This window comes from Theropithecus gelada, chromosome 1, assembly GCF_003255815.1.
Source record: "Theropithecus gelada isolate Dixy chromosome 1, Tgel_1.0, whole genome shotgun sequence".
NCBI lineage: Eukaryota > Metazoa > Chordata > Mammalia > Primates > Cercopithecidae > Theropithecus > Theropithecus gelada.
Window position 1 is genome coordinate 217,401,660 of NC_037668.1, and position 25,616 is coordinate 217,427,275.

General features: G+C 38.1%; 1 protein-coding gene and 1 pseudogene across 2 annotated transcripts in view; both read right to left on the bottom strand.

The window, feature by feature from the left end:
* Window positions 1–25,616, bottom strand: part of AKT3 (AKT serine/threonine kinase 3) — a 361,197-nt gene that overhangs the window by 123,954 nt on the left and 211,627 nt on the right. For both annotated transcript variants that reach the window (XM_025361843.1, XM_025361849.1), the window contains exon 6: window positions 20,300–20,431. In XM_025361843.1, coding sequence (XP_025217628.1) covers window positions 20,300–20,431 — 132 coding nt within the window. The remainder of the gene's footprint in view (window positions 1–20,299; window positions 20,432–25,616) is intronic.
* Window positions 6,044–6,442, bottom strand: LOC112609306 (annotated as a pseudogene).

Consider the following 25,616-nt stretch of genomic DNA (forward strand, 5'->3'; position numbering starts at 1 on the left):
ATGCTTGGGTATACAATATTTTTTCATGGAAAAGCTTTTGAAATACAAATTTACATATATTATCCATGATAAAATACTAAATAATGAACTTTTAAATCTAATTTCTTTCATGGAAAGAAGCATTAGGGGAAATGGGATTTTATTTCTTGAGGCAGAGGAATAGTCTTCCTTTTAATATTTATTTTCCCAATCCTCTCCAATTTATCATTCACCCTCTACTACACATGATATAAAGTTCTCCTTTCATTTGACCCTCTCAATGTTTTGTGGTAGTTAGGTTATTTGAGGGAATGAGGTGTAGGAGATGGCAAAGAAGAGGAGAAAAAGAAAATTTCTACTCTTAATTATCAAGAACACCATGAGTGTCATCTCCTTTAATCCCTGCACCAACTGATTCCACATCTAAGTTCAACATTAAAGGTCATTTCTACTTCAAAAAACTGCCTCCCATCTTCAAACAACCTACTATCTACTTCACTAGGTACTCTGCTCACATTATTTTCTCCCAAATTGACCACAAATCTAGTTGAAATCAAGACACATTCTGTCTAAACCATTTCCTTCATCCACCCAGAGCTATACTTGAGACCTAGAGGAAGACAGGAATCAGGTGGGAGAAACAGGAGGAAGAGGGTAGAGAAGCGTTACTTTGGCACATATTTTTTGATACACAATAGTTGTATACATTTCGGAGTTGTTTTATGTTGTTTTGACACATTCCACATGTGTAATGACCAAATCAGGGTAATGGGGATATTCATCACCTCAAACCTTTAACTTTTCTTTATGCTGGAGACATTCAAATTCTTCTCTTCCAGCTATTTTTAAATACACAGTAGATGGTTGTTAACTATAGTCACCCTACTGAACTATCTAACACTAGGTCTTATTAGAACTGTACTTCTGTACCTATTAATCAACTTCATCTCCCCATCCCTCTGCCATTCCCAGCCTCTAGGAACAACCAATCTACTGTCTACCTTGATGCAATCCCATTTTTTAGCTCCCACATAAGAACAAGAATGTGCAATACTTGTCTTTCTGTGCCTGGCTTATTTAACATAATGGGTTCCATTTCCATCAATGTTGCTGCAAGTGACATGATTACATTCTTTTTATGGCTAAATAATATTCCACTCTGTATGTTTATCACATTTATCCTTTCAGTCATTGATGGGCACTTAGGTTGATCACATATTTTGGCTGTTGTGAACAGTGCTGCAATAAACCCAAGGGTGTAGATGTCTCCTCGATATCATGATTTTGTTTTGGAGATATATATGGTAGTTCTATTTTTAGTTTTTGAGGAACTTTCATATAGTTTTCTATAGCTGCTATACTGATTTACATTCCCACCAACAGCATAGGAGAGTTCATTTTAGCATCCGTGATTTTTTGGTTTTTTTGGATAAAAGTCATTGTAACTGGGGTGAGATGATGATATGCTCAGGTCCCCACCCAAGTCTCATCTTGAATTGTAATCCTCATAATCCCTAAATGTTGAGGGAGAGACCTTCTGGGAGGTGACTGGATCAGGGGGGCAGTGTCCCCCAGGCTGTTCTTGTGACAGTGAGTGAATTCTCAGGAGATCTGATGGTGTTATAAGTGTCTGACAGTTTTTCCTTCACGCACTCGCTCTTTCTTCGCCTGACACCACGTAAGACATGCCTCTTCCCCCTTCCACCATGACTGTACGTTTCCTGAGGCCTCCCCGGCCATGCAGAACTGTGAGTCAATTAAACCTCTTTTCTTTATAAACCACCCAGTCTTGGGCAGTTCTTTATAGCAGTGTGAGAATGAACTAATACAGATGATATCACATTGTGGTTTTGATTTGCATTTCCCTGATGATATGACACACTTTTACAAATTAAACTACAATGATTACCAGTGATTATTATTTACTTTTCCACTGTCTCAACAAGCCATATGTTAGCAACCTATACTTTTTTTCCCCACCAGAGGAGAGATGTCACACTTATCAAGCTCTCAATTTTGGATTCTAACTTTTGTTTCTTGAAAACTTGAGTACTGGCCCAGATAATGACTTCTAATACTTCTTCCATTCACCAACTGTCAGACTGTTTTCTGTTCCTTGATTTCTATTCCTTTTTCGAAGACTTCTCACCTTGATGGAGAAGATGAAAGCACCACTGTTCTTTGTTAACTACAAACATTATTGCACCTTTCTCGAGCATTGTGTTTGATACTTTGTTCTTGATGCTCCTGTTCCAAATATTCCTTAGATGGAGGGCTACATGAACTCCTTTGACTTCCATCATGATATAATCACTTTGGACTCCAGTCTTTCTTCTGACTCTCTCATTCGCAGTATTGGGACAAGTTCACCTCTACCCTCTTAACTCTGTAGTTCACATCTAAAGATAAATTTACACAAACATATTGACTAACACTATTAGAATCTCCCACCAATCTCAGTTGAATCTTCTGAGGCCTCTTTCATCCATTGCTACTTGAGGTCATTTTTCATTTTCTCAGGATGGTTGTTTCAAATATTTCCCAGGCCTTCTCCCTTGCCTGGTATGTATACTTAAATGTACACACTAACCCTTACCTAGTCAAGCTACTAAGCTAAGACTAGAACCCAGGGCTGTGCTGACTTCCAAGCACAGAAGCTTTTCATTTATTTGTCTCTCTTTATCTCAACCTCACTCGTTCCCACTTTCAAAATGCGATCTTACTTCCTACTGAGAAGAGAAGCCATAAATATAACATTTAACACATTTGATCCCTCCTTCCTCCTGAAAACATGTTCTTCTCTTGGGTCCCAGGACATCCTAATCTCTTCATTTTCCTCCTCTTCAGTGACTGTCTTTCCTCAGTCTCAACTGCTGCTTCCTTTGCTCTGAAACTCTTATTCTGTAAGCATCTCCAGGGCTCAGTCCTCAGAATTCTCTTCACTGGGTACACTCTTCCTTTGGTGAACTCATTCAGACTATGGCTCTAATACAGGATATATGCTGACAGACTACCAAATTTATACCTCAAATTTAGACTTCTTTCCTAAACTCAAGAAATGCCTATTTGGCATGGATGTATAATCAATGACATAAACTGGAGTATCTAACGAAAACAGCAAATCTGACATGTCTAAAACCTAATTCCAAATCTCCCTTCAAAAAGTTTCTTCTGCAATCAACTTCATTGCAGTGAATGCCAACACCGTGCTTTCAGTTGCTTAGACCAAACGTCTTAACAAAGATCTCCAACTCCTTTTTTTTTCCACCCATACTCTACATTCAATCTGTCAGGCAATCCTGTTGGTTCTTCATCAAAATACACCCAAGATCTCATTATCATCACTACCTCCACTGCTACTACCCTAGTACAAGCCACTATCATCAATTATCTAGATTACTGCTGTAATTAGCAAACTATCTGCTTCCAATCCACAGTCTATTGTCAACACTGCAGCCAAAATGATACTGAAAACTAGGTTGTGTAACTACACAGCATAAAAATTTCCAAAGGCTTCCCATTTGATTTACAGTAAAACCCAATATCCTTACAAACAATCCTATACCATTCTTGTTCCACACCATGCTAGACTCCTAGCTATTCAAAGAATATGTTAGAATGTGCTAAGTAAGCTCCCTTCCTCAGGGCCTTCTCAATTGCTATTTCCCCCTGCTGGAACATTCTTCCTTCAAAATATCTAAAGGACTTGCTTCCTGATCTCCTTCAAAAGCTTGCTGAAATTTCACCTTTCAGTGAGCCCTTCCATAATCATTCTATTTAAAACTGCATTAAGTCCCAAAAATCACTACCATCATTATTCCTTATTTCCCTACTCCAGTTTTCTCTGTAGTGTGGATTAGTTTCTTACATACTCTATGGTTTATTTATTTATCACGTGTATTATTTATTCTCTAATTCCTGACTTGAATATAATTTCCCACAGGAGAGGAGTTTGTCAGTTGTATTCTTTCAAATGGTCCCAGTGCCTAGAGCAGTACCTAGCAAATAACTAGGTGTTTGACATATATTTATTGAAATAATGAGTGAATGAACTAGTAAATAATGAATGATCTTGTTACATGCTGCTGAAGAAAAGAAGCTACACGAACTGCATGAAATAATTCTAGAACATAAATCAATGAAATCATACTCCCAATAGAACAATGACAGTTGATGAAGGTATAGCAGATCAAACCATTATCTGCTTCTTACAATAAACTACAATCATTGATGCAATGTTTAATATGCAGGTTCAAAAGATTACAAAAGAAGAGAACAAAGTAACTGGCTGATCACGTTAAGAGATTTTGGTTAAGATTCACCAGTAAGAACTTGAGTCCAAGGAAAAAGAGATGCCAGTAATCAAGCAAACGCACTGGGCTGTTATTTTAATGGCAGAAAAAGGGTAACACATCAGGTCTGGGTTGCCCAAACTCTACATATTCCCAGAAAAGTCAGTCTTCAGAATTGGCCCTTGGCCAACTCCTGGGAAATGAATTCTGAGCCTCTGAAATATTCTGCCTGGTCAGCGTATTTTTGTATGCTGGAGTTCTTGGGCCACATGGTACCAGTTTGACTAGATAGTTTATGCTAACAACAGGATGCATGTTTAACACTTCGTGCCTGATTTTGCTCTGAGAGGTTGGAATCTGAGCATCTCAGGGCAGTCATGCAGCTACTGCTTGCCTATGTGACTGACTTCCAATAAAAACCCTGGACACCAAGGCTCAGGTAAGCTTCTTTAGTTGACAACACTTCACAGCTGGGAGAAGTAAGTGCATCTGTGATAGTTAATTTTATGTGTCAACTTGACTGGATTAAGGAATACCTAGAGAACTGGTAAAGCATTACTAACAGATGTGTCTGTGTTTCCAGAGGAGACTGGAATGTGAATTGATGGACTGAGTGAGGAATATTCACCCACAATGTTAGCAGACACCATCCAATCAACTAGGGACCCAAATAGGGACTAAAAAAGCAAAGAAAAGGTGCTCTCCTGGAACTGGACACTCTTCTTCTCCTGTCCTTGGACACCAGAACTCTAGGCTCTCTGACATTTGGACTCCAGGATTTATACCAGCAACTCCATAGTTTCCCACCAAAACCCAGGTTCCCAGCCTCAGAGTAAGAATTACACTATCAGCTTCCCAGGTTCTGAGGTTTTGGAACTTGGACTGAGATACGTTACCAGCATCCCAAGGTCTCCAGCTTCCAGATGGCCTGTCTGGGGAATTTTCAGCCTCCATGATCACATAAGCCAATTTCTCAGTGAATCCTCTCTCATATATGTATATGTATCTGATTGGGTCTCTCTGGAGACCCTTGACTTCACTACATCATCCATGTGACTCCACTGGAAGAAGATACCTTAAAGCTTGCACTTGGTTTCTCCAGGATTTTGCCCCATGTGGTTTTCCCTTTGCTGATTTTAATCTGTACCTTTTCACTATCATAAATAATAACCATGAGTCTTTTCTGAGTCTTGTGAGTCATGACTCACTGAGCCTGAGAGTGGTCCTAGGGTCAGCTGACACAGTTGGCATCATAAGTAGGACTCATTAAAGCACGGCAAAAACATTGTTTCGAAAAAGGAAGAATGACAGGGCAGACAATGATAAACTCTGATGCCTAAATGGGTATACAGTCACCAATGGCATGAGACGGAGTTGTCAATGGAATTTAGAAATGACACACCAAAATCTCAAGGACTTAGATCACGGGATACACAAAGAAATGCAAAATGATGAGAAACAAGCTAAATACACAATCCACTGGTAACCTGTATTTTTTTCCCCACATGTAAGATTTTTGTTCCAATTTGATTTGCATTTCAAAGGAAATTATAAAATGTATCCACTTTTTTTTAAAGACAAAAATTTAATTATAAAACATGATAAACTTCCAGGTTAAAATTAGGCTGCTTGGAATAACAAACTCTTAAATCACCATTTTCCACCTCCACACCAAGAATAACCATCTAATCAACCATACTGTAACAGCAAGAGAGCACTAAGACTTGAGTAAATAGGAAAAGAGCTCTTCCAGCCCCAGACCATGAACATTTTTATGCCTTCTTATAGTGAACGGCAACCACATCATCACCAAAAGTTAAGTCATAACCATTTCACCATACTTAACTTCTCTTATAAAATATGTTTCTTTGTCATCCCATTTCTGTATGTGAATGAGTTTGTCTCTATCCAGACTAACAACAAACTTGCAGTTTCTGTCATCTGTAGTGGTTTTATCAAACTCTTCTCCCAGATGGAAACTAACTTCTGTGTTCTTGAACATACTTCGAATCCTGATCACCACCTTTTGTCTCCTTCTTGACTGATAATTACTGTTGGTTTGTTCACATTTCCCACCTGCCTAGTGACAAAGCCCATGCCTAGAGCCTTCTTCATGTACTCATCAAAGTTCTGTCGGCCAGCTTCCAAGTATTACAGAAAGCCTCCTCCATCCTTGCCCTTTCCCCACTTTAGAGACAGAAGTGAGGAGCTTCTGGTCTTATTGCCACTGCAGTCTGTTTTTTTTTTTTTCTTTGAGAGGGAGTCTCGCTCTGTCTCCCAGGCTGGAGTGCAGTGGCATGATCTCGGATCACTGCAACCTCTCCCTCCCGGGTTCCAGTGATTCTCCTGCCTCAGCCCCTCAAGTAGCTGGGATTACAGGCGCACGCCACCAAGCCAAGCTAGTTTTCTCTATTTTTAGTAGAGACAGAGTTTCACCATGTTGGCCAGGCTGGTCTCAAACTCCTGGCCTTGAGTGATCCACCCGTCTTAGCCTCCCAATGTGCTGGGATTACAAATGTGAGCCACTGCGCCTGGCCCAGTGTGCCGTATTTTAAAACAGCTAAAATGAAAGTAAAAGAGAGTGTTAAGGAAATCCTGATGCTCAAAAAGCTCAGATTTTGGTTAAGCTGAGTTATGACTGTTAGCCTCCAGGATACAACCCAGTGGAAAATTATGCTGGAAAAAAAACCAGACAGCATTTCTATGGCCTTTGACCACCAGGAACATTGTCCAAATGGTGGGTGACAAAACCATGATACTACTGGAAGCAGGGGTTATGTGTGAAGGAGCTATCTCGCCTTGTGAATTGGTATTCATCGGGTTCCTGAAAAACAATTAAGAAAATAGATCGTGAGAGTGACTAACTTGGAAGCAGTATCTTTGATTCTGAATGTTGCAGAATGAAGAAGTCTACTTGCGGTTGATGCAGGAACCACAACTTACTACTGAACAATCATAGATGGTTGTACATGATCCAAACACACAACAGATTGTTCCTAAAGGGACAGCTAGTCTGGTGGACTGGGTAAAAGCCATTGTAAAATTTGTTTACCCTGAAAAGGGAAATGGTCCTTCCCCTCCTTTAAATGCCAAGTGGCACTCCATACATGACATAGCTGATAAGCTGCATACGCAAACCATGCTGGATTAACTTCATGGTCATCAAGATGTTTGTTCATCCTTAATATGCCCTTTAGATCATGGTAAATACTGTGACTAAAAGGGCCCCTCTATGATGGCATCTGATATAACTGCTGCAAAATCTATCAATGATCCAAGAAATGTGTTGGATTTGTTGTCTCAGCTTCTTACTATGGGTCTTACAGATGCTAAGAAAATAAGACTGAATCACAAGTGAATGGGTAAAGACAAAACAGACAGTCAAGGAAGTCCCAAGCAGGATGAAATTTTAAACGGTTACTAAGAGATGGGATGAATAAAACGGACACTGATGTTAACACAAAGGTCTTAATGCTGCATTATCAGAAGTTAGGCTTACCAATGGGAGCTCTTCTTAGTCCCCCAACACTGAAGGGCCCTAAACAAACACATTCTATGTACCCTAATTTCAAGCAATGCACCAAGCTGGGAGGCAAAAATGACAATGAAGAACCTCAGTTCAAATCATCAGAGATGATGGGCTACCAAATTAATCAGGATGAGGACTGACAAAGAACCAGGGTTTTTTTTTAAAGTAATCTCCAAGTAGGAACTGAAGGCCATAAGCACACCTGTAGGTACAATAGAAGGTAAAAAGGAAAGCTTCCAGGGGTTCCTGACACAAAATTCAGTGCCTCTGATTCCAAAACCTATTGGTAAAGTCCTAGCAGGGGCAATAATTAGAAAGACAGGATATGAAGATGAAATGGTTGACAGGATTAAATTAAAATTTGGATGAAAATTAGTATGTTTGAATGAATCATGTGAAGTACTTGCATCCACATTACCTGAGTATGTTTTGGGGAAGGATATTATTCAGACCAGGGAAAGCTTCAGCTACTATACTGCAGAAAGCTTGCTAGTTTTCCCTTCAGTCAGAACATGCTAAATGAGAATCTATGGAACTTCCCCAGCTCACATAGGTTGTTAATTTGAAACAGTATCATGGTTGACCAAAAGAGATTTAGCACATTAATTAACAACACGTTCAACACTGGAGTGCTATTACCAACAAATTCTCTGTGTCGTGCATGAAAAAGGTGAATGACTCATGAAAACTCACAGCAGATAATCAAGACTTGAATAATGTAGTGTCATCTACAGCATCAGCAGTCTCTGACATGGTTTCAGAAGTTCTCAAAATAAAACAACCTAAAAGAGACATACTCAGCCAGACATAGTGGCTCACACCTGTAATCCCAGCACTTTGGGAGGCCAAGGCAGGAGGATCACTTGAGTCCAGGAGTTCGAGACTAGCCTGGGTAACAAAGTGAGACCCTGTTTCAATTTAAAAAAGAGAGAGAGAGAGAGAGAGAGACTGATTGCTGTGCCAATACTTTTTCTTGGTCCCAATCTCAGGAAAAAACCAACTGCACTTTGCCTTCAAGTGGGAATGATCCCAATTTACACTTACGGCACTGCTACAGGTTTATCTGCATTCATCAGCTTACTATTATAATTTGTTTTGAAGGGATTTTGACTTGATACAGGTCCAGAATACAATAATATACTACAGTGATGACATGATGACAGTACCGGAAACCTAAGAACAAGCTAGGGCTGACCTGAAAATAGTGGTGGCTCACAGGAATACCACAGGCTAGAGGATAAATCCAGCAAATACCCCAGGGTCTACCAAACTGAAATTCTTACGAATAACCTGGGCAGGAACCACCCATAACATTCTACAGGCATCTAAAATTAAATAGCTGTTATTACATAACCATGAAAGTAAGCAAGAAGCATCCACTGCACCTGGTTTGTTTGAGTTTTGCAGAAGAAAAATTCTGTATCTGGGGACTAGTGCTAAATTCAATCCGTAAAACTACCTTAAAGGACACACATGAATGGAGACCTAAACTACAGCAGGCTATTATCTAAGTTGCAGTGGATCAATTAATGCCTTTGGGTCCTTATGATATACACTCAGATATGATTTTAGAAGTATCTGCAACTCATACTTAAACAGACTGGAGCTTATGGCAAAAAGCCCATGAATGCTGTCCAGCAGCAACCACTGGGATCGTGGGCCAGCCAAGAAAGTATAGAACACATCATTAGAGAGATGATAAAAGAGAACACATCATTAGAGAGACGATGCTACTGGGCATTAACTGAAACTGTCTTTATGACTAAAGGATATAACATAATCCTAAAACTTAAAATACCCATGTCTTGGGTAATGTCAGAGAAACACTCTAACGAGTACCTATAACAAAATGAAAATGGCTTAACAGGAATGTGCTAAGGAATGCAAGAAGATACTTACCATATTCGATAGAAGAAAACCTTTTTTTTTTTTTTTTTTTTTTAAAGACAGGGTCTCACTTTGTATCACCCACTCTGAATACAGTGGGGGCAATCACAACTCACTGCAGTCTTGACCTCCCAGGCTCAAGCAATCCCACATCTCAGCCAACTGAGTAGCTAGTATTACCAGGTGCATGCCACCACACCTGGATAATTTGTATTTTTTCTAGAGATGAGGGTCTCACTATGTTGCCCAGGCTGAGTCTGAACTCCTAGACTCAAGCGATTCTCCTGCCTTGGCCTCCCAAAGTGTTGAGATTATAGCCATGAGTCATCACGCTTGGCCTCCTCTTTTCTTCTAGACCAACTTTGGAACCATCTGTGAAGCTACCAGATCCTATTGCCACATCCTACTTTTCAAATGTTAGTGTCTCACAAAGAGCTCTCACTGACCACCAAAAAGTGGTTTGTTTTCCAGATGATGGCAGTTCAAAGGTGATCAGCCAACATCCTGCTTGGAAGGCTGTCACACTATGACTGACTGATGTGAAACTGATCAAAGAACAAATCAGCTCAAAGGGCTCAGCTGTACACTGTTTTCCTTGCAATGATGGAAGAACTAAACAAACATAACCCTGATGTGTGGATGTACACCCATGAATGGGCTGTGGCCATTTGCCTGACCATATGGTCAGGCTGATAGGCAGTGGAAAACTAGACTATTAAATGCATGTGCCAGGCATGGTGGCTCATGCCTGTAATCCCAGCACTTTGGGAGGCTGAGGCAGGTGGATCACCTGAGGTCAGGAGTTTGAGACCAGCCTGACCAACATGGTGAAACCCCGTCTCTACTAAACACAAAAAGTTAGCCAGGTGTGGTGGTGAATGCCTGTAATCTCAGCTACTTGGGAGGCTGAGGCAAGAGAATCTCTTGAACCTGGGAGGCGGAGGTCGCAGTGAGCTGAGTTTGTGTCACTGCATTCCAGCCTGGGCAACAAGAGCGAAATCCCATCTCAAAATAGATAAATAAATAAAATAAATAATAAATGGATGGATTATTAATAGGAGAATCTCTTGAACCTGGGAGGTGGAGGTTGCAGTGAGCTGAGTTTGCGTCACTGCATTCCAGCCTGGGCAACAAGAGCGAAACCCCATCTCAAAATAGATAAATAAATAAAATAAATAATAAATGGATGGATTACTAATGAGGCATGGCTCTATGAGAAGCATTATGGGAATTTAAGGAGTGAATTAAAGTAGGACATGCTGATGGTCATCAAAACAACTTCTTTCAGGATCAGGAGATGATTGGAACCAGCAAGTGGATGTCCCAGCATGCTTGTCTGAGGTGGCTATCTGGGTCCCCAAAATGAGTAGATATGGGAGATATGCAGCAATGCAGAGATGGGCTGGCCAGTGATGTATTCCTCTTGTACCCTCTGATGCACAAAATTCCAGAAAGAGCCATCCTGTCTGCCAGAAAGGGAGAGAGAGACTGCAGATGACTATGGCATATATTCCCAAGAAAAAAGTCCCCCCACTCCCATACATAGTTGGCAAGTACACTACACTGAGCTACTGCCACTATCCCCAGGAGACTATAAATGGTCATTCTTGGAAATAGACATTTACACTAGATTGAGCTTTGCAAAACCAATGGTAGATACAAAAGCTCAAAATACTGTAAGATGACTGGAACAGAAGGTACTGCGCCCCCACCAAGTTACATGTCTTCAGACCAAAGAACATACTTTATAGCCCATACTATCCAAAAACAAGCAAAGAGGTTATCGTATCAAATAGACGTATCATGTCAGATATCATCCTCAGAGTAACAGTCTGATAGAGAATAGGAATGGGAAATAGAAACATTTGTTGGCTAAACAAATGTACGCTTCACAAATGTATGCTCACACTCAACCTGAGGATGGCTAAAGGAAGGTCCCCGCTCCATAGATTCCTCCACTTTTCTGGACATGGGGAAGAAGGGGTGGAGGAGCATGATGTTATCACTACAGAATTCTTAGCTACATCACCTCAACTTTCCTTTCTCCTACATAATACAGTGGTCCTGCGAGTGGCAAGACAATTGTGGATGCCCAAAGCAGGAATGATCCCTAAGCAAGAAACTCTAATTAGACTTTTCAAACATTATTCCAGAACTCCTAAGGGCCTAATGGGATGGACTGTGCCTTCACCCCATGTGGAGCTGACAGTGAATGAACCTGCACTGCCTAGTAGTCAAGAGAGTCCTCTAGCTCGGTAACCATGCAATTCAACTCTGAAAGAGTATGAAGGCACTGGGGAAGAGGCACTTAGTAGACTACTATTACTGCAGGCAATCTGATTCAGATATCCCTTCCAAAGGTGGAAAAGTTCACATTTCTGGGTACCTGACTGTATTCATTTCCTGTGGCCTCTATAACAAAATACCACCAAAACTTGATGGCTTAAAACAACAAAAAATTGGCCATGCGTGGTGGCTCACACCTGTAATCCCAGCACTTTGGGAGGCTGAGGTGGGCAGATGGCCTGAGGTCGGGAGTTTGAGACCAGCCTGACCAACATGGAGAAACCCCATCTCTACTAAAAATACAAAATTAGCCAGGCCCGGTGGCACACGCCTGTAATCCCAGCTACTCAGGAGGCTGAGGCAGCAGAATCCCTTGAATCCAGGAGGCAGAGGTTGCAGTGAGCCAAGATCGTGCCATTGAACTCCAGCCCGGGCAATAAGAGCGAAACTCCATTTCAAAAAACAAAACAAAAAAATCACAAAAAATTTCTCATAGTTCTGGAGACCAGAAGTACAAAATCAAGACTGGCAGAGACACGATCCCTCCAGAGGCTCTGAAGAAGAATCCATTCCATGCCTTTCTCTTAGTTTCTGGAAGCTGCTGGCAGTCCTTGACATTTCCTGGCTTGAAGCTGCATCACTCCAACCTCTGCCACCTTTATGTCACCTTCTCCTCTGTGTAGGTGAAATCTCTGTCTGCACCACTCCAGCAAGGATGCTTCTCATTAGATTTAGGTCCCTCCCGGATAATCGAGGATGATCTACTTAAGATTCTTAACTTAATTTTATCTGCATAACTATATATGCATATACCCTTTTTCCAAATAAATCAAGAGTTAATAGGTTCCAGGGAATAGGATGTGAACATACTATTTTAGGGGCTACCACTCAACCCACTATAGTTCATTCCATCCTAACATTCACCCCATCCCAATATCCCCAAAAGTCTCAAAAGTCTCAACCAATACAGTATCCAGTCTAAGTCCAAAATCTCATTTAAGTATCATCAGCTCACAAGTCCCAAGTGTTATCATCCAATCAGGAATGGGTGAGACTCTGTACATAATCCATCCTGGGACAAAATTCCTCTAAATCTGTGGACCTCTCACACTAGAAAACAAGTTATCTGCTTCCAAAACACAATCGTAGAAAGGCCTAGGATAGATATTCCAATTCAGAAAGGGAGAAGATGGAAGAAATAAAAACATCACTGATTCCAAGCAAGTTCTAAACCCAGCAGGGGAAATTTGATTTCAAGGTCTATAACTAATCCTCAGTAATTTGCATTTCTATCCTCTAGGCCCATGGTGGCTCCATCAACTTCTGCCTTTGCAACCCTGGTGGCTCCATCACCCTCTGTCTCTGGCCGCCAATTCATTCTTCTTGTTTTTTTTTTTTTTTTTTTTTTTTTTTTAAACTATAACATGCTTTCAGCTGACATCCATCAACTATACCATTTCTTTTACAATGACAGAGTTTTTTAACATTTTCCGTCTGTTCTGTAACCATACTTGAGTCTTTGGTGCTTTGTCTTTTGATAAATTCTAAAAACTGAACACTAATTTGGTGTTTGCGATTGTATAAGTAAATGAATATTATTCATGGGACAACCAAATAGCATGGTCAGACCTGTAATGAAGGAAAGGTTACACTATATCAATAGACCTGGGCTTCTCAAGAAACAATGTTTCATGTCTCAACCAAATAGCCTTTTTTATCTCCCCCATACAGGCATACTTCAGGTTTCGTTCCAGACCACCACCACAAGAGTATTGCAATAAAACAAGTCACATTAACTTTGTGGTGTCCCAGTGCATATACAAGTTATGTTTACACTACACTATACTGTAGTCTATTAAGTGTGTAACAGCACTATGTCTAAAGAAATGTACATACCTTAATTTAAAAATACTTGATTGCCAAAAAAGGCGAAGGGTTATCTGAGCCCTCAGCAAGTCGTTATCTTTTTGCTGGCAGAAGGTCTTGTCTTGATGCTGATGGCTGCTGAGTGATCAGGGTGGCAGTTGCCAAAGGTGAGAGTGACTGTGGCAATTTCTTTTTTTTCTTTTTTTTTTTTTTTTTTGAGACGAAGTCTTGCTCTGTCACCCAGTGGCACGATCTTGGCATTCAAGCAATTCTCAAGCCTCAGTCTCCCAAGTAGCTAGGATTACAGGCACCCGAAATCACACCCAGCTAATTTTTGTATTTTTAGTAGAGACAGGGTTTCACCATGTTGGCCAGGCTAGTCTTGAACTCCTGACCTCAAGTTATCTGCCTACCTTGGCCTCCCAAATTGTTGGGATTACAGGCATGAGCCACCATGCCCGGAGTGGCAATTTCTTAAAATGAGAAACAATGAAGTTTACCATGTTGGCTTTTTCTTCCAAGAGAAGTCTCTCTTTCTCATGCCATGCTGCTTACCCACAACAAAACTTTCTTCACAATTGGAGTCAGTCCTGTCACAACCTGCCACTGCTTTATCAACTAACTTTATGTAAGATTCTAAATCCTTTGCTGTTATTTCAGCAATGTCCGTGGCATCTTCTCAAAGAGTAGATTCTATCTCAAGAAACCAGTTTATTTGCTCAACCATAAGAAGCAAATCCTCATTTGTTCATGTTTTATCATGGACCTGATAAAATTCAGTCCTATCTTCAGGCCCCACTGCTAATTCTAGTTCTCTTGCTATTTCTACCACATCGGCAGTTACTTCCTCCACTGGAGTCTTGAACTCCTCAAACTCATCCACGAAGATTGGAATCAACTTCTTACAAACTCCTATTAATGTTGATATTCTGACCTCCTTCCATGAAGCCTGAATGTTTTTCAAGACATCTAGAATGGTGAATCTTTCCCAGAAGGATTTCAATTAACTTTCCCCAGATCTATCAGCAGAGGAATTACTATCTATGGCAGTAATTACTATCTATTACAAAATGTATTTCTTAAATAATAAGACTTGAAAGTTGAAATAATGGGTTGCAGAATGGACACTGCTAATGAGCTGCAGAACTGACACTGGGTCAGCAGGCATAAAAACAACATTCATCTCCTTGTATATCTCCATCAGAGCTTTTGCATAACTGGTGCATTGTCAATGAGCAGTAATATTTAAAAAGGAATCTTTTTTTCTGAGAAAGTCTCCACAGTGGGCCTAAAATATTCAGTAAAACATACTGTAAGCAGATGTGTTTGTCATCCAAGCTTTGTTGCTTTACTGATAGAGAACAGGCAGTGCAGAGTTACCATAATTCTTAAGGGCCCTAGGATTTTTGAAATGGTAAAGGAGCAATGGCTTCAACTTAAAGTCACCAACTGCATAGCCACTACTGAGAGAGTCAATCTGCTCTTGGAAGCTTTAAAGCCAGGCACTAACTTCTCCTTTCTAAGGAAGTCCTAGGTTCATCTACGAGGAAAATCTGTGGTTTCGTGTAGTCATCTTCACCAATTATTTAGCTAGATCTCTGGATAACTTGCTGCAGCTTCTGTGTCAGCACTTGTGGTTTCACATTGCACTTTTATGCTATAGAGATGGTGTCTTTCCTTAAACCTCACACACCAACCTTTCCTAGCTTCCAACTGTTCTTCTGCAGCTTCCTCACCTCTCTCACCCTTCACAGAATTGGGAGAATTAAGGCCTTGCTCTGGATTAGGCTTTGGCTTAAGGGAATGTTGCAGCTGGTTTGATCTCCTATCAAGACCACTCGAACTTTTTCCCTATCAGTAATGAGTCTGTTTTGCTTGTTTATCATCAAATACAAGGGATCCCTAATAAGATTATCGAAGACTTCTCATCAGAAACACTGAAGGCCAGAAGGCGACTGGTTGATACATTCAAAGTGCTGAAGGAAAAAAAGTAAAGCAAGAATCCAGCAAAACTATCTTTCAAAAATGAGGGAGGTATTAAGACAGTCCTAGGTAAACAGAAACTGAGGGAGTTCATTAGCACTGGACCTGTCATACAAGAAAAGCTATAGTGAGTCCCTTCAGGTTTAAATATAAACCTGTGACTTTAGACAGTCACTTAAAGCCAGATGAAGAATTAAAGATCTGGTAAAGCTAAATACATAAAAATTATAAAAGCTAGTATTACTGTAAGTTTGTGTTGTAATACCACTTTTTGATTTCTACATGATTAAAGAGACTCACGCATTAAAAAATTAGTTGTCTCGTTTTTGGACACACAATGCATAAAGATGCAATTTAAAGACACCACCAATTGAAAGGAGTGAGTACAGAATTGTAAAGAAGTAGAGTTTTTGAGGGTTAGTAAAGTTCAGGTGGTATAAATTCAAATTAGAGTACTATAACTTCCACCAATTGAAAGGAGTGAGTACAGAATTGTAAAGAAGTAGAGTTTTTGAGGGTTAGTAAAGTTCAGGTGGTATAAATACAAATTAGAGTACTGTAACTTCAGGATATTAAATATAATCTATACAAAGAAAATAGCTATAGAATATACACAACAGGAAATGAGAAGAGAATTAAAATGTTTCACTCAAAAATCAGTTAAACACAAAAGAAGGCATTTATGTAGAATCAATTAAACACAAAAGAAGGACAAAAAGCAATGAGGCATATAGAAAATAAATAGCAAAAAGACAGAAGTAAGTCCTTATCAGGACTCACTTTAAATGTAAATGGATTAAACTCTCCAATCAAAAGAAAGAGACTGGGAAAGTGGATTAAACAAACAAACAAAAAGCATGATCCAACTCCATGCTGTCTCCAAAAGCCATAAACAGGGTAAAAGTGAAAGAGAAAAAAACAAATTTTCCATGAAAATATAGCAGTTCCCCTTATCAGTGGAGGATATGTTTCAAGATCCCAGTAGATGCCTAAAACCATGGATAGTACCAAATTCTATAAAGTCATTCCTTGATATCCATGGGAGATTGGTTTCAAAATCCCCCTGCAGATAATAAAATCCACAGAAGCTCAAGTCCCTAATACCAAATAGCATAGTATTTGCATATAATCTATGCACATCTTCCCATATTATTTTTGAGTATTTTAAATCCACATTGGTTGAATCCATGGATGTAGAATACGGAGCGCCAACTGCATATACCATGTTTTTTTCCTATACATACTACGTATGATAAAGTTTAATTTGTAAATTAGGCACATCCTTTATAAATGGATATTAAAGTAGATTAACAGCTACTATTAAAAGTAAATTAACAACAAAATAAAATAGAAAAATTATAACAATATATTGTGATAAAAGTTATTGTGATGTATGTGGTCTCTCTCTCAAAATATCTTATTTTACTATACTCATCTATATTTAGGCTGTGGTTGATTCAGGATAACTTAAACTATGAAAAGCAAAACTGCAGCTAAAGGGGGTACTACCATAGTAACCAAAAGAGAAAACGGGTAGCTATATTAATATCAGACAAAACAGACTTTAAATGAAAAGGCCAGAAAAGACCAAAAAATATTATTAATAAAAGAGTTAATAGAGCAAGATATAACAATTATAAACACTAACATACCTAATAACAAGACCATCAAAATATATGAGGCAAAAACTGAAAGAACTGTCGAAAGCAATGACCATTTTACATTAATAGTTGGAGATTTCAACACCCTACACTCTCAATAATGAATACAACAACCAGACAGAAATAAGTAAAGCAATAGAAGACTTCAACAACTCAATGAAGCAATTAAATCTAAGAGATATACACAAAATGCTCTATTAAAGATACACAAAATACTCTACCTAACAACAGACTCTACAGTATTTTCAAGTGCACAGGGGACATTCTCCAGGATAGACCATATGTTGGATTACAAATTAAGTCTCAACAAACTTTAAAAGACAAATACAAAGTATCTTCTCCAACAACAACATGAAGTTAGAATAATATAAAGAAAACAAGAAAATTCCCAAATTTGTAGAAATTAAACAGACACAATCAATGACAAAGGAAATTAGAAATACTTTGAGACGAATGAAACACAAACATGACAGACTAAAATTTATAGGATGCCGCAAAAGCAGTGCTAAGTGAGAAATTTAAAGCCATAAATGCTTAAACTAAATAAGAGAGATCACAAATCAACAATCTAACTTTGTAACTTAAGGAACTAGGAAAAAAATAAACTAAACCCAAAGCAAGCAGAAGGAAAAAAAATAAAGATTAAAGCAAAGACAGATAAAATAGAGAAAAATCAACAAAGTCAAAAGTTGGTTCTTTGAAAAGATTAACGAAACTGATAAACCTTTAGCTTAATTGACTAAGAATGTATAAGGAATGAGGAAAATAGAAAATCACCATTAGAACACAACAGTAATAAATTATTATGGGCAAAATCCACTGATATGGATGTTAAAATTAGTACATAAAAGTTTAAGAAAAAATACGGTATTTATATAGTCTCAAGAGTATTTCCTCTAAGATACTACTTAGTTTTGAATGGAAAAATAGCAACTTTAAAGTGAAGAAACACAGTAGACACCACTATAGTCAAGCAATCAAAGTTAACATCACCAGTAAAAAGGTATCAACATCATTTCTTCCCTGATGTGTTGCTCTGAGAAGGGCAGGCACATCAGGAACCAAATCCCAGGTCTTGTCACACCCCACATCTTCATAGTGTTAATCATTTTGCTATAAATGAGCATATTTTCTTTCAAGAAATGAATGATAAACAGATTTGTTGGGAGAAAGCAGCAGGGTACTACATCAATCAGAATAGTCTATCATTTGTGAAATATACCCAATTCTGTAGGGTTACTCAGAAAAGTTAAGTAGTGAGATAAGACAGTGTCTAATAGGATATTCCCCAGTCTGATGAATAGAAATTAAATAGTGGGATACAAGTGTGGCTAGTATATAAAAGAAAAAAACAGAATGGAACAGATATTTACTGATGCTTGATACACAGTAGGTAGTAATAATACACAGTAGATATTAAATAATTATAAAAAATTTATAACAATAGCATATTTTAATTTCATTTGATTTGTAATTTAATTTGTTAAGTTTATTTAATAGTGATGGCATGTACTATTACATTTATCTATTCATTTAACCCTGAAAATAACCATATGAGGCAGGTACTACTATTAGCCCCACTCTATAGATAAGAAAATAAAGGCATGAAAAGTTGGATCACTTACTAAGCGGCAAAACCTACCCGACATTATACTACCTCCCAGAAAATATCACTTAATTAATAATAAGTGCCAGCTAGGATGCTAAATACCTTACATATCCTAATCCTCAAAATATTCCTGTCCAGAGGTTTTATTATATCAATTTAAATGAAAAAAACTAAGGCTCTGATTGGCTGCCCAACACACTGCAAGGTATTTAGCACATTTGGCTTCTACCTGGTAACTGTCAGAAGTATCCCTCCTCCTCAGTTACTGTGATAAGTAAATACGTGCCCCCCGTGAACATTTCCAAATGCCCCTAAGACAGCAGTACTTCCCCAAAGTACTGCTTTAAAAAGTACTGGTTGTTAAAGACTATTAGGTGAGATGTGAACCTAGGTGTGTATGACTCCAAAGTCAATGTTCTTTCCAATAGGGCTACTGACTTGTAAAGGAGTTGACATCAAAACAAAGGTACAAAGATGGGGAAACAAAGTTTCACAAAGTGTATGGGGCAATACACTCCAGATGAGGAAGCTATAGTTGCAAATAACTGGAAGTTAAAGTAGTCCATAAAATAATAACAGTAATTTATGTCATTTGTTGAATTAAGTAAGACATAAAGCAATTTGTAAAGTATATCTCCTGAGGGAATTGGGATTTTGTTCAGAACTCTGAGTGAGAACTGACATCATTAGCATGCTATTTATTTAAAAACGTCTAAGCTGAATAAAGGTATGGGGGTGGGAAGTAAGTCTTCCTAAAATAATTTAATTTCACCATTCTAGTATTTTCAAATCTATTTAGTATGTTTTTCCATTCGGTGTTATATAAGCTTTAGAATTTATTAGTAAAAATCATCTACACTACTCTAGTCAATCTTAATAAGAAATTCAGGACAATAGGGGAAAACATTAAAAAGCAACCCTAGTATAATTATGATATAGACCACAAAACATTCTCCCAAACACGCAAACATAAACATTTCTATTTCCTTAAGAGAATAGCTTTAGCATGTAATACACAGATATTATAAATGTCTGAAAACTTGTAAAATTACAAATATGAATACACAAAAATTACTGCAGCAGTAGTCTACAACCATATTTTGGTTGTTTAATGGAACTTGCATACATTAGCATGTAAATTCATGAGCCCACAAACACATGTACACTGCAAACAAAAATTTAGTGATCAACTTTAATAATCAGTTACCTTTGCAATAATGACTTCTTTCTTCAGAATCTTCATAGCATAATATTTTCCACTTGCCTTCTCTCGAACCAAAATAACTTTCCCAAAAGTGCCTTTACCTAGTAGTTTCAAATAGTCAAAATCATTCATTGTCTGAAAAATACAAATTAAAAAAATATAATATGAAGTATTTGATGCAATTTATTTGTTAGCATATAAGTATGTGTTTGCAATATCCACTCAAAAACAAATTTTACCAATTTATAAGTACATTTAAATGAAAAAGAATCAGACTGTCATTGGCTGTCTCATTAGCAACCATGGATGCTGAAAATAATTTAAGCAGTTCTCAGATGTTGGAGAAAATGATTTTGAAACTAGAATTCCTCAGCCAAATTATCAGTTATGTAAAAGGGCAAAGGAGGAAAAAAATTATTTTCACTCATTTTTAAGGACTCAAGTTTTCAAGGATTTAGTAGTGCTGCTACCCCCAGAAAATGTGATAATCAAAAATGTTCCACACAAACATTTCCAAATATGCCTAAAAAGGCAATGCTTTGGAAGGAGCTATCTGAGAGTTTACTCTAGCAAAATAAAGATAAAATCCAAGACAGAGAGAAATATAGGATAGATTTATAAGAAATGTTGAGAACTTCGTATACTTCAGTTAAAATAAATCAAAGAAAGCAGTTGTTATTCCTGAGAGAGTACTTGATGCAATTCAGAACAGCAAGGCAGGGAGCTCTAAGAAGAATATCTTTAATTAATCTGCCTGTTTTCAGTTTCACTTCTCCTTCTTAAGTCAGGTAATTCTGAGGATTTTGCCAAGCACATGTGCACTTGTTCTCTACAGTCTCCTCTGTGTACTCTTTTCCTGCTCTGCTCTATCAACATTCTTCCAGAAACTTACAAACTTTTGAAAGCACTGGTGCCCTAAAGCCCCTCCCCAACCCAGCTTTTCATTTTGTGGACTTGCCTCCTTTTGAAATTCTTTTACTTTCATATTAATAGGTTTTTGAACAGAAGAAAAGGTGATTGTATACGATCAGTTTACTTAAATTTAAACTCAGTTTAGAGGTTTATAAATATAAAAACAAGTATTTGGGTTTTATCTTGAAATTACAAGTCATTGAAAATTTTAGTGCCTTTTATAACTTTTTTTTTCTGTTTATCATTTATCTAAAGTAAACGTGAGAAATGTTCCAAATCAATGGCTTCAGCTTCTACCTTAACTTAAAAAAAGCAAGTTAACCCAAAAGAATTAGAAGAAAATGATAAAAATCAGAGCAGAAATCCATTAAATTTTTAAAAGAAAAACAGTAGAGAAAAAAATCAGTGAAACCAAAAGCTAGTTCTAAAATATCAGTAAGAATTGATAGGCCTCTGGCCAGGTTGGTCAGAAAAATAAAGAGAGAAGACACAAATTACCAATATCAGGAATGACAGAGGTAGCATCACTACAGATTTTACAGATGTTAAAAGAAACTAAGAGAATATAAATGGCATTTTGACAATAAAATTGACACCTTTGATGAAATGAACAAATTGCTAGAAAGTCTCAAGCTATGAAAGCTCACCTAAGAAGAAACAGATAATTTGATAACCCCATATTTATTAAGAAAAACTGCGTTTGTGGTTAAACACCTTTCATCAAAGAAAACTCCAGGCCCAGATGGTTTCACTGGTGAATTCTACAGACATTTAAAGAATAAATAACACCAATTTTATACAAACTCTTCCTGAAAATTAAAATGAGGAATATTTCTCATTCATTCTGAGACAAGCATCATCCTGATACTGAGATAGGAGTGTGGCAGGTCTGGTTTCATAAGATGCAGGACACAAAGACCCTGCTGGAAAAACAGGATATGGTAAAGAAGCCAGTCGAAATCCACCAAAACCAAGATGGCTATATGAAAGTGCCTTCTGGTTGTCCCCAGTGCTCATTATACATTAATTATAATATATTATCTTGCCAAAGGAACCTCCCATCAGTGCCATGACAGTTTACAAATGCCATGGCATCTCGGGAAGTTACCCTGTATGGTCTGAAAAGGGGGGAAACTGTCAGTTCTGGGAATTCCCTGCCCCTTCACCAGAAAATCTACCCCTTGTTTAGCACATAATTAAAAAATAACCACAAAAATAGCCAACCAGTCAACCAGTAGCCTTCAGGGTTGCTCTGCCTATGGAGTAGTCACCTTTTATTCTTTTACTTTCTTAATAAACTTGCTTTCACTTTATTCTGTTGCTTGCTCTTGAATTCCTTCTTGTGTGAAGCCAAGAACCCATGTGGTCTCCCAGGCTGAAAGCCAATTTTTTAACAATACCAAAATTAGAGGAAAATAATGCAAGAAAACCACATCCCAGTATCTCTCATGCATCATATATACAAATTCTTAAAATTTTAGAAATTAATGCCTACATTTACTTTCAACATTTTTTGCTGTTCATAATTTTGATAATTTTCCCCAAATGTCAAATTACAGTGTCTTACATTCAATAATATGTCTAGTTCAAAGGAAAACATAAAGTAGCAAAGAGACAGCAGGGAAAATAACAAGATATATTAATTCAACTAAAAATCAAACATGTAGCTCTAAATATCAAATATAGTAAATCAGCTAGTGTCATTTGAACAAATAATAGGTAATATTAGATAGATTTAATTGCATTAATAGAATGGAAAAAATCAAGGAATACTACATAACAAGCTATTTATGCTAGGTAGTCTGCAAAGATGGCTGCCACAAATTCCAATTTCTCCCTGTATGCACATTCTATTCTTCCATAAAGGGGTGGAGTCAACTTTCTCTCTCCCTGGGCTATCTCCGTATCTTGCTTTGAACACATAATATGATCAAACTGATACTATGCCAGTAACAGACAACGCCGTTAAGCCTGGCAGTTTATGCGTTCTCTCTCGGAAAGCTCTAGGAAGTCAGCTCTAATGCTGTTAGTTAGTCCACGTTATCCTGGAGAGAGAGGCCATATGGAGAGACCTTGGAAGAAAAATTACCACTCCAAGAGAGAGGCCAAGTGGAGGAGAACCAACACACCACAACCAACAGTCAGCACCAAGGTCCCAGACACGTAAGGAAAGTATTGTTGGATTTTCCAGCCCACCCATGTATCAGCTGTAGGCAGCTGCCTGAGAGCCATGCATGCAAGAACAACAGAATGGCCCAAACTACAAAATCATGAGATATTTACATGGCTATTGTTTTAAGACATTAAATTTTGAGGTAGTTTGTTCCACAGTGTGAGGGTTAATACCGAGTGTCAATTTGATTGTATTGAAAGATGCAAAATAGTGATCCTGGGTGTGTCTGTGAGGGTGCTGCCAAAGGAGATTAACATTTCAGTCAGTGGGCTGGGAAAGGCAGACCCACCTTAACCCGGGTGGGCACCATCTAATCAGCTGCCAGTGTGGCTAGAATATAAAACAGGCATAAAAATGTGAAAACGCTAGACTGGCTTAGCCTCCCAGCCTACATCTTTCTGCCGTGCTGGATGCTTCCTGCTCTCGACTCCAAGTTCTTCAGCACTGGGACTCAAACTGGCTTCCTTGCTCCTCAGCTTGCAGATGGCCTACTGTGGGACCTTGTGACTGTGTGAGTTTAATACTCCTTAATAAACTCCATATATATATATATATATACACACACACACACACACACACACACACATATATATACACTATTAGTTCTGTCCCTCTAGAGAACCCTAATACATATGGCAAGTAACTCAGAAACATTATCTTCATAACCAGGCCAGAGTGTCAATTTATTGCTCAAAGTTTCACTTGGACAGTATGTTCCTCATTTTTTATTTAAAAGCACTAGAACATAATACTTGCTGTGCCCTATTACTAAATAGCATAGAAAATGAAACTGAATTATCGGGGGGGTAAAAATTAGAAAACAATTTGTAAAATCCTTTATGACATTTTCAGATGAAAGGCAATATTTAATTATAAAATTTTACTATATTTTGTAAGAATTGCAATTCTTGACTGGGTGTGGTGGCTCAATTTGAAAGGCCAAGGCAGGGGAATCACTTGAGGGCATGAGTTTGAGACCAGCCTGGGCAACATGGCAAAACCCTGTCTCTACAAAAAAATACAAAAATTAGCCAAGTGCGGTGTCAGGTGCCTGTAGTTCCAGCTACTTGGGAGACTGAGTTGGGAGGATCACCTGAGCCTGTGAGGTCAAGGCTGCAGTAAGTCATGATTGTGCCTCTGCACTCCAGCCTACATGATGGGAGTGAGACCTTGTCTCAAATAAAAATAAATAAATAGTAGTAAAATTGCAATTCTTAGGGCAATGAGGTTAAAAAAGAAAAAAGTATGACAGCCTTCACTCTGAACTTCACAGCTTGTCAGTTTGACTCTCAATATTTTTTTAGAAAAAGGGAATTAAGGGAACTTACATAGAAATTATTATTAGTTAAAAAGCACCGTATGTGATAAAATCAGAAACAGATTTCACATCTATTTTGACAAAACTTGAGGAAATTAAAAAGGTAAGGTATCTTTGCTATCAAATGCTCATGTTCAGAATGGTACACACAATAATTGTGTAGTCTTTACAAATGAAATGTAAGCTATTACAAAATGTTTTGTTCTTCCGAATGCTATGGAAAAAGATACAGTAAGTCTTTAATGAAAAAAACAGGAGTATGAATACTCTCCAGAAAAAAAAATCCTCCTCCAAAGCCTGATCTTAAGAATTTATTGGGGAAATATTTTACAGTTATACTCTTCCCTTTACATGTTTACATGGCTGTTTTAGGTTAAGAGATATAGGGGTATACATAACAAGTGCTTAATAAATGTGTTCAAATCAGGCACGCCAGAATATAAGACATTGTCTAGACCACAGATTAGATTAAAAATAAACATATAATCAATGAGGAACATAAAGAACTTTTAAGAATACCACAGTATTAGCATATTTGGTCAAAAAAGATAAATTCCAGATACATTTACAATGTAACAGCAAAACCAAGTAGGTAAAAAGAGAACAGCTCTGATGAAGTTCACTCCTCTGCCTCCATCTCTGCCCACTTCTTCTGGTGCTCTTTCTCATGAGAAGAGGTGGAGCTAATGTTATTAGTCAACTTCTACATTGGTTATATCACTTCTCCCTTTTAAATAAGCAGATTCATGCAGTGTGAAATCATGAGATTTCAGCAGGTCTGGCCATTGTCTTTTTTTCCTTCTCTTTTTCTCTGGATACTAGCCACTGGTATGAGTTACTGCAGCCAGGAATTAGGTGATACAATCCCAAGAACTGGAGTCAAACTTAATGGGAAAGCAGAAGGCACTGCTTATACT